The 10,323-nt window shown below is 32.9% G+C and overlaps 1 protein-coding gene across 18 annotated transcripts; it reads left to right on the top strand.

Moving 5' to 3' along the window:
* The first annotated feature begins 2,080 nt into the window (after positions 1-2,080).
* LOC112702389 (uncharacterized) lies at positions 2,081-9,550 on the top strand. Of its 18 annotated transcripts, none has more exons than XM_072199063.1 (8): positions 2,103-2,424; positions 2,623-2,812; positions 3,034-3,199; positions 3,293-3,369; positions 3,594-3,670; positions 6,166-6,333; positions 7,127-7,196; positions 8,551-8,827. In XM_072199063.1, exons 6-8 carry the CDS (start codon positions 6,208-6,210, stop codon positions 8,691-8,693), a joined length of 339 nt encoding a protein of 112 aa, XP_072055164.1. In that variant the 5' UTR covers positions 2,103-2,424; positions 2,623-2,812; positions 3,034-3,199; positions 3,293-3,369; positions 3,594-3,670; positions 6,166-6,207; the 3' UTR covers positions 8,694-8,827. The 18 variants fall into 18 exon arrangements, 17 of the variants coding, with proteins under 17 accessions (XP_072055167.1, XP_072055163.1, XP_072055171.1 ...); XM_072199058.1 differs by lacking the exon at positions 8,551-8,827 and adding an exon at positions 7,925-8,431; XM_072199068.1 differs by lacking the exon at positions 8,551-8,827 and adding an exon at positions 7,925-8,424 and having other exon boundaries at positions 3,594-3,697.
* The last annotated feature ends 773 nt before the right edge of the window (positions 9,551-10,323 follow it).

Genomic DNA, 10,323 nt, shown 5'->3' with positions numbered 1-10,323 from the left:
ATAAAATTAATTTTATGTTTGAATATTTTATATAATTTTTTATTTATTAGTTATATTTAGATATAGCTGTATAAAAATATTTTTTTATTTATTTATTACGTAAAAAATATTTTTTTAAAAAAATAAAAAAATATAAATTATAACTTAAAAAAAGATATTTTTTCTACCTCTATACATTTGTGAATTTTTTTTAGAAATAAAATAAAAAAAATTTATATTTTTCAAACACTATTTTTGAACTTTAATTCTTTAAATATGATTTTTTTATTCTATAAAAATTATAAAATTCGCCTTACCCCAGCGAACTCCTTTTAAATTTTTTAAAATCCGTGTTTTTAATCTATTTTAATCTATTATTATCATCTCTAAATAGTATATAGATATACAAACAGTATATAGAAGTACACAAAAATACATAAACAACAAACATAATTTCTTCCAAAATTTTTTTAATTATAAATTAAAAAAGTCATATTTAATAATGATCAGCATTTCAGAGATACACAAGTATATCGGAATAAACTATATTTAACAAGAATTTTTTTAATTATAAGTTATATTTTATTTTAAATAAATATTTATATTTTTTTAAAATTTTTTAAAATAAAATACTATTTATAATTAAAAAAATCTTTGTTAAATATAACTTATTTTGGGTGTATCTTTGTTAAATACCTTCCGTTACACACAAGTTACACCACTTCCAATAAACTTTACGACAACATAAGCATAGTTAGCTTCACATGCAAATCCACCATGGCTGAAAGAATGTTTTTGCCATTTAAATGTAGATACATGACTCATCCTTCGCCTGTCCCGGACACTCGTCGGAGATTGACCACCTCTCTCACTGACGAAATCCTCATCTATTTCACTACTATCTAGACGGTGTCCATTTTGATGAGATCATTCATATGTCCTTTATGAACTATAAGGAGTGGTTAGGTGTAGATCCTTTTTGTTGTTGATGGCAATGCCGAAGATGACAAAGGGATAAGCATTAGTGTTGATAGGAGTTACTTAGATTGCTTTATGATATTCACTAATTCTTATGTTGCTTCGCTCCACTTGTTGTGTTGAACTTCTCTCTTTCAAAAAAAAGATTTACACTAATTTGAGAACCATTATTACTGCTTGTGGCATGAGGTAGAAAGAGTGATGTTAAATAGCCACAAAATAATTATAATGTAAAAATATTACATGAAAATTTCTATTTTTTTGATAATCAAGTGACATATATCTTTTTATTATTTATTTTTTTTATCATTTACTATTTTGCTGTATGTTTGGAGTCATTAATGTTCTTTTTAAAATTAATTTCAGTTTCTTCTAAATCAAATTCCTAACATCTCTTAATCACATTATTATTCATTAAAATGCAATAATTCTTTGTAAAAAAATATAAAAATTAAATTAAAAAATTTTAACAACTTCTATTATACAACTTATATTTTACATATAGACTATTAAAATATAAAAAATAAAATATAAAATATAAACAAAAATTAAAAAATAATTTTTTAAAAATAATTATTAACTCGTTATATTAAAATCAATAAATAAGCATACATATGAATATTAAATAAAAATATTAAAATAATTAAAATCATGGCCTATTAGTGTACATATGAGATAATTTAAAAAATACAATAAGACGTATAGTTTAAAATTTGATAATATTAATTATAAAAATTTATTAATTATAAACATTATAGGTATGAAATTATAAATATTATGAATACAAATTATGAATGTTATTAACATGAAATTATGGATGTTATGTGTATGAATTTATAGATGTTATGTGTAAATTTATCAATTGAATAAATTAATTTAAGAATTTGATATTTTTTTAAATTCAATTATGATAAAATTTAAAAAACATCTGTGTTAACTTTATATTTACATATGCAATAACTAAAAAATGATATGTGTATGCACTACAACAAATTTGATTTTTACCGACAAATTTTTAACGGCAATAGTAATATAGCCACAACTTTTATTATTAAAGAACTTTTTTTATGGCAAATGAATAATTGCCGTTAATACTTCGTTTGTTATGGCAATAAGAGAAAATGGCCGCTAAACAATTACCAACAGTACATAAAATTGTTCTCGTCTACCCTTTCAGCTTTAGGCTTTTTGAGTTTTTTCCCTGTGCATTTCTCTCATTCTGCGTCGAACTACCGTCACCCACCGCACTTCTTCTTCGTCGCTTCATCCGATCTCGTCGCGTAGAAGCACTGGCTCTTCACTTTTCCATCACCGCCACCTTCTCCTCCTCTTCACACCACGTTCTACACTGAACTACTCAATTGATGTTCTTCGCTGTCGCTTCCACCTCACTCTGCATTCTCTGGCGCTGGTTCCTGCCACAATCTCTGTCTTCGTTGCTGCCTCTACCACATACTTTGATCTCTGGTTTTAGTTTGCACCTCATAACCTTTTGATCCTTTTCTCATTTAATTTCGATCGCTTAACTGAAAAATTCTCATTTCCTAGGGTTTATGTGATTTAATTGATATTCTGATCCGATTGGGAATTTTTTGAAAATTTCATGTTAATTTTGTGATTTTATTATGTGCAATCTGTTTTGATTCTCTTGTAATGATCATGTAGTGCTAGGAATCGAAATGCAAGTCGATGTGCTTCAATATTTGCTGCTTAACTTGATATCTGGCAGAATCCATTGCAATTAGTATGATTCTCTGGTCTGTTAGCGCATTAGATTCTCTTGATTAATAGGTTTGATAGAAGTAACCTGATTTATGGTGATTCTTCAACGGTTGAACTCGATAATTCTAACATGGTAAAATTCTCATTTATGCCCCCACGTCTTTTTTTTTCTGTTGCATGTGATATGTTAAGTACAATTTTAGCTTCAAACTTGTGAGAATTTTGTTATTTTGCTATTTTTTTTTGTTTGTTTATTTTCTTGTTGATGTGCTTTCATTAAGGATTAACTGTTTCATTGGTTATGTGTAAGGCATGTTTTCTCACTGTGGTTACGGTTTTGTATATATTCATCAGGTTCCTTCAAAGGGTGGAAGCTCTCCATCAGATGCAAGATCATGTGTGTCATCTGTAAGAGATGCATATGGGAATGGTATAAAAGGAGATGTGGATCATGAGTACCTTGCTATGGATCAGAGTGTTCCTTTTCCTGATGGTGGCTATTATGGCTACTACTATCCAGGTGAAAGAACCCTCCCTCAAATGGTTCTCTATTTTGTCTTGATTGTGATTATATATTCATATGTTTCTCTTTCTTACGTTATAATGATCACAGGTTATGGTGGTTTCTTTGAAGAGCCAGATAATCAAGGATACTATGTTGGTGCTGATGCAGTTGATCTTCAGTATCCTGTAAGCCTTATCATTTATTGGTATCTTTTATTAATTTTTTTTCTACTTCTTGATAAACAATAAATTTCTGCTCCTTGTTTTTGCTTCATATAGCTAAGGATCTAAGCCCTGCATATCTTTTGAGATAAGGGCATGGCTTCTATTGTGTCATATATTATTATTCTTTGGTTCATTCTTTTTCCACTTATCTAGTTTCTTTTTCATTTTTCTCCCTTGTTTTACAGGTACACTTATTTTTTAAGTTACCCTTGGCATTGGAACATCATGTGCTGGGTCAAGTTCTTCCTATGCCCCAAAGGAGGTAAACAAAGAAGTTACGCCTGAAAAGGTTAACATGTTAATCTTTTCTAACTAAAATAGATTTCTATTGAATTTTTTAAAATAGCTAATTTGCTTAATTCTGTATATAAGGCCCTGGCATCTGAGATAGAATAAATTCACACACACAATAGAATTGAAGCAAACATTGGGTGAATCCAGGTGATTGCAACACTACAACAACAACAACAACAAAGCCTTATCCCACTAAGTGGGGTCGGCTACATGAATCAAACGACGCCATTGTGCTCTGTCATGTATCATGTCTACAGAGAGACCGTTTACATGTAGATCTCGTTTGACCACCTCATGGATGGTCTTCTTAGGTCTTCCTCTGCCTTTCGCCCTTTGTCCATCTTCCATCTCATCCACCCTCCTGACTGGATGTTCTATCGGTCTTCTTCTCACATGTCCAAACCACCTGAGACGCGATTCAACCATCTTTTCCACAATGGGTGCTACTCCAACTCTCTCCCTTATATCTTCATTCCTTATTTTATCCAATCGCGTGTGACCACTCATCCATCTCAACATCTTCATCTCTGCCACACTCAGCTTATGTTCGTGCTCTCCTTTAGCCGCCCAACACTCCGTACCATACAGCATAGCCGGTCTTATAGCGGTGCGATAGAATTTACCTTTAAGTTTTAAAGGCACTTTTTTGTCGCATATAAAACCAGATGCACTCCGCCATTTTGACCAACCTGCTTGGATCCTATGATTTACATCATGTTCAATCTCTCCATTATCCTGTATGATGCACCCAAGATACTTAAAACTTTTAACTTTTCGTAAGGTGTTCTCTCCAATTTTCACCTCTATATTGGAGTTTTCCCTTCTCAGACTGAACTTACATTCCATATATTCCGTCTTGCTACGGCTTATGCACAGACCATACACTTCTAGAGCTTCTCTCCATAACTCCAACTTCTTATTTAGGTCTTCCCTTGACTCTCCCATAAGGACGATATCATCGGCAAAAAGCATGCACCATGGCACAGGCTCTTGGATGTGCTCTGTGAGTACTTCCAAGACTAATGTGAAAAGGTATGGACTTAAGGATGATCCCTGGTGTAATCCTATACCAATAAGAAATTCCTCTGTCACACCACCTTGAGTCTTCACACTAGTTGTGGCCCCATCATACATGTCTTTAATTGCCCGAATATATGCGATCCTTACTCTCCTCTTTTCTAAAACCTTCCATAAGACCTCCCTTGGTACCCTATCATACGCTTTTTCCAAATCAATAAACACCATGTGTAGATCCCTTTTATTACTACGATACCTCTCCATCATCCTTCTTAATAGGTATATCGCTTCAGTGGTAGATCTGCCTGGCATAAATCCAAATTGGTTCTCTGTTACTTGTGTCTCTTTTCTCAACCTCCGTTCTATCACCCTTTCCCATAACTTCATAGTATGACTCATAAGCTTAATCCCTCTATAATTTCCGCAACTTTGTATATCCCCCTTATTCTTGTAGATAGGTACCAAGGTGCTCTTTCTCCACTCATCAGGCATCTTCTTTGACCTTAAAATCTCATTAAAAAGCTTGGTTAACCAGTTGATGCCTTTTCCTCCAAGACCCTTCCAAACCTCAATCGGGGTATTATCAGGTCCTACTGCCCTGCCATTTTTCATCTGCTTTAGAGCCTCTTTTACCTCGAAGTCTCGAATCCTTCGATAGTAGTCAAAGTTTTGATCTTCTTCCCTTGTGCATAATCGACCAAGGCTCGGAAGAGTCTTCTGTCCCTCATTAAATAACTCGTAGAAGTAGCTCTTCCACCTTTCATTAATCTTCTCCTCTTGAGCCAACACCTCTCCATCCTTATCCTTTATGCACTTAACCTGATCCAAATCTCTCGTTCTTCTTTCCCGGCTCTTTGCAATTCTATATATACCTTTTTCTCCTTCTTTCGTGTCCAAAGACTGGTAGAGACCCTCATATGCTCTTGTTCTTGCTTCACTTACAGCCACTTTTGCCTCTTTCTTAGCCGCCTTATATTTTTCCCAGTTATCTGCATTGCGGCATAAAGACCACTCTTTAAAGCATTCTCTTTTTATCTTTATCTTTTCTTGTATACTCGCATTCCACCACCAGGACTCCTTGTCTCTTGGTCCTATTCCTTTAGATTCACCAAAACTTTCTTGAATGAGAAAAATTGAATGAGAAATAGTATTATTGAATGAGAAAAATTGCAGAAATACAAGAACAGTAAGATAGATTGGCTGAGAGTTGGGACAACCAACCTCTCTCTTGCTACAATTTTGTGTTTGACCTCCTCTATAAATTAGGAGATATGGTGTTGCTATGCTAATTTTGATGAGGAAGAGAAAATGTGTTGATAAATATTTGTAAATCTGGAATGTGATATAATAAGAATGATATTTATTTGATATCATTTTGTATAGATATTCCATTATTTTTTTTATCAACATAATTCATTGATTAGGAATTGCTTTAATTTGCTATAGGTTTCGTTACTTCCCATGTTACCACAGCTTCAATAAAGTGAAATGCCTTCTTTCTTCTTTAACCATGAGGAAGATCCTGATTTTCTTCAAATGCTAAGGGATCAGTTTTCTAACATTGACAAAGCTGATTGGGTCCTTTACAATAGCTTCTACAAGCTGGAAAAACAGGTAATTAATTAGCAGTTCATCAAGTTTTGGATGTTTTCAGTGTTTTATATAACACAAATTAAATTGTGATATAGCATCCTAAACTTCTTGTTAAATATTCTCATAAATTTTTTCACAATATCGCAGCAAAATAAATGTGTCTTTTTTGTATTATAATTTTTATCTGAAAACCATCTTTGTCGTTTCAAAATTTCAGTTCTCCAGGATACCAAAAAATGATTAGTATAAAATTAATAAATTAATATTATATTGCAAGTATGATATATCGTTGGGCCTAAATACCTTTGGAGTTAAGCACATCATAAACTTGTCCAAAAAATGCACTAAACTCGAAGTGTGTGTACATATATCAACAGGTTTGTATATATATATATATATATATATATGATTAGCTACTAATCTGGCTATTAAAATGAGACAAGGAGTGATGCCATGCTCCAAGATTTGTATCAAGTATTTTAATTTTTTGCTTAAAAAGGGGCATTGATCGTTGTGAATATCCAAGAAACCAAGAGTGGTGCCATGCTCCAAGATTTTTTTTTTTTTTTACTTTGCCTTTCAATCTCTATTCTTATAGAGTCTTAGGTCGTGTCAGGATGTGATTATTTTAGTAGTCTCTATTAAAGCATTTCCTCCTTTTTTTCTCTGTTCTATAATCTGCAATACTCGTCTCTCACTCGAACTACGCTTGGCACTGTTGTCATGTTTATATTGAATATATATGAGTGCTGCCGATATGTTTTTCTTGGTCTTTTATGTCTGTTACTTGTTGCTCTATGCCCTTCTAAATCAGGAAAATGTCAACACAAGACATCCTCAGTTGCTGTATGAGTCCAAGTTGTACAGGATTCTCCAGGGAAGAAGTAAGGACTACTGTCTTACATCTTTATTTCATTAGTGCATTTTTCTGGATCGCTCTCTTTTAATCTGCAGAACATACTTATTATATAAGTTCATAAATTTAATATTGTCACATTAAACTTCAACTTCAAACATAATCTCCTCAATTTTCCTTGCTCCATTGGTTGGTTGCTTTCTGTTATAACCATAGTTGTAAGAACCGAACCGATGATCGAACCGGTCAGGTTACTGGTTCACTGGTTTATTGGTTTAACCGATAAACCGCTGGTTGAACCGGTAAAATCGGTTTCACATAAATAAAAAATATAAAATACTAAAAATAGTCATAAACTTAATAAATTCAACATTATGTTGCATTTCCGTTTCTTCAAGGCTATACTCAAAACTAATCTTCAAAGGATTGTAAGCATATTTTTGTTTTATTTGCATTAGAGCTATACATATTTGCTGTTGGTTTTATGATCATATCATATATAATAGTTAACAAAGAGAGTTTTTATTTAGAAGGTAATTTATTCATCTATTCATTATTATTATCATCATCAACAGGCGAGAGCATTCCAGATGTAATAGCCATCTTCAGAACAAAAATAAAAAACTAAAAGCAGGAATTTATTTATTTTTATACATAGATGAAAATTATAGTTTAGGCTATTTTCTTTGTTTGTTTTTTTATTTCTGGTTAAGGTGTTAGAACTTTTGGCACACTAACTAACAGGTTTTCACACAGAAAATACCCAATAAGTTTTCAAGGAGACATGGAAGCGCTCTTTCAAATCCAGTGTTTCTTAAGCCTCCAGATGGCACTCTATGGAAAGTGTATTGGACAAAAAAGAATAGTGATGAAGTTTGGTTTGTAAAAGGATGGAAGGAATTTACCAAAAACTACTCTCTTAATGAAGGACATTTAGTTGTGTTTAAATATGAAGAAACTTCTCAGTTTGATGTAATCATACTTGAGATAAATGATCTAGAAAGGGTTGGTGCATTTGTTCTGTATTGTTGTGAGTGTGTGTTTGGTGCAACTGAAAGCAGAAGATGCATACAAGTATTTCACAGCACAAGCATATTCATCCTAGAGACCTAGACAAGCATTAGTCAACAAGCAATCTTAAATAGTTAAATTTCCTATTCAGCAAGACAAGGATATTCATATTTCATAGATTCAAGCATATAATTCATATTTCATATTTCAAGAACAAATCAATAAAACAACAAATTTTCAAGTTTTTAACAAGCATGTAAAACACAGAACAAATCAACAAAACAACATAATTCATATTTCATAGATTCAAGCTTTCAACAAGCATATTCATCCCAGAAATTTCAACAAGCATATTCATAACACTGTAACAGCAAGAAGTGCAGAACAGAGCAGACTACAGAGGAGAACTGGAGCTAACCTGTTTGACAGAGCAGAAGAGCGAGGCAACGGCGAGTTCGACGGCGCAGCAAGGGCGAGTTTGACGGCGCAGCAAGGGCGACGGCGACGGCGATGATGGACAGCCGCGGCTCTGTTCTGTTCGGCTGTTCCTACTTCCTTAGTTCCTTCAGAGTTCAGGCCGGCGGTGAGACGAAGAGGATGATGGCTGGCGGCTGGGTGACACTGTAAAAGAGTGAGGTGAGGCGGAGAGGGTTAGGCGCCGTTAGGGTTGGGGGGAAATCAGAAATGTGGAAAGTGGAAACTGGGGGTGGGTCGGTGGGGTTTGGGGCTGGGGTACCCGTAGGGCTTTTCTTTTTTTTTTTTTTAAAATAAACCAAAAGTCCAAAACGACGTCGTTTTGGAAAAGGAATTAAAAAAAAAAAAAATTCTGAACCGGTCGGTTAACCAGAAACCGCCGATTTTTCGATTTTTATCAAAACCGGCCGGTTCAACCCGGTTCAAAACGATTCTCTTCCTTATCCGGTTACATCATTCAACCGGATCGGTTATAGGTCCGGTTCACCAGTTTTCCGGTCGAACCGGCCGGTCCGATCCGGTTCTTACAACTATGGTTATAACCTCTAAGCCTTGGTTTTGTGCTATCTAGTTCATGGTTCAAGTTTCCGAGATAGAAGATATGAATATAAAGGCCTTAATAAGGTTTGGAAGAGAAAACTGTCAGAAGCCAAGGCCAGTGGAAATCCTATGAAGATCTAGGAAGCACAAGTATGGATTATATTTATAGGCTTGTTCATGATCAGGTTACTATGGTTAATACATTTTTATGTTGGGTTTCATTTTGTTTGATTATGTTGTGATCCAGGACATGGTTGTATTTATGATTCATTGCAATTTGCTCACAAGTATATACTTAAGAGAAATTTGTATATCAATATTTTAAGTTTAATGAAATATCTCATTTTGTAGTAATTAATTTCAGTATATTTATATATATATTATGCATAATAATAATAATAATAATAATAATAATAATAATAATAATAATAATAATAATAATAATAATAATAATAATAATAATAATAATTGGTGACACAAATAATTGAGATTCTAGAAAAAAAAAAGTAGTTCGTTGTTTCTAAGAAATGAGTATAATATAAATAAAAAAGTCTTAAAATTTTAGCGGCAATACTAATGGCAACTAAAAGTAAATGACATTACAATTTTAGAATTATTTTTAGTGGCCATATAAATTGCCGGTAAAATGGGTTTTGGCGGCAATAGTAATGGCCGCTAAAAATGAATAACATTGTAATTTTAGAATTACTTTTGGTGGCCATATAAATTGCCAAGAAAATGGCCACTAATAGTTATATACTTTTTGCGGCAATTAAAAAGGCCTTTACCGACAAATGTTATAATTGCCGCTAAAACCTTTTAGCGGCGAAGCATAAGACGGCTAATGTCTAATTGCCGGTAAATGTATTAGCGGCTATTTTTATTGCAGCTAAAAGCAAAATAAATGGCCGCTAAAAGTGATTTTTCTTGTAGTGATGGATGTAATATCTAATAAACATAAATTTAATTTTTAGATGTTAGCTGTATGTAATTATGGATATTATGTATATGTATGTATGAATGTTATGTGTATAAACTTAGTTAGTATACAATATAATTATAAATACACATAAAAGCACAACAACAAAAAAATAAATCAATTTATTATCATACCTCATCAAAGCTAATGT

The sequence above is a fragment of the Arachis hypogaea genome, chromosome 7 (assembly GCF_003086295.3).
Source record: "Arachis hypogaea cultivar Tifrunner chromosome 7, arahy.Tifrunner.gnm2.J5K5, whole genome shotgun sequence".
Lineage (NCBI taxonomy): Eukaryota > Viridiplantae > Streptophyta > Magnoliopsida > Fabales > Fabaceae > Arachis > Arachis hypogaea.
Note: the sequence above shows the minus strand (reverse complement) of the source record. Positions and strands in the feature narration are given on the sequence as shown.

Bases quoted from the DNA above. Each gene is read 5' to 3' on its own strand.
- LOC112702389 (XM_072199057.1), top strand. From the start codon at position 2,992: ATGTTTTCTCACTGTGGTTACGGTTTTGTATATATTCATCAGGTTCCT. The intron at 3,200-3,292 runs GTGAAAGAACCC...TAATGATCACAG, and splicing joins TTATGGCTACTACTATCCAG to GTTATGGTGGTTTCTTTGAA. The intron at 3,370-3,593 runs GTAAGCCTTATC...CTTGTTTTACAG, and splicing joins CAGTTGATCTTCAGTATCCT to GTACACTTATTTTTTAAGTT.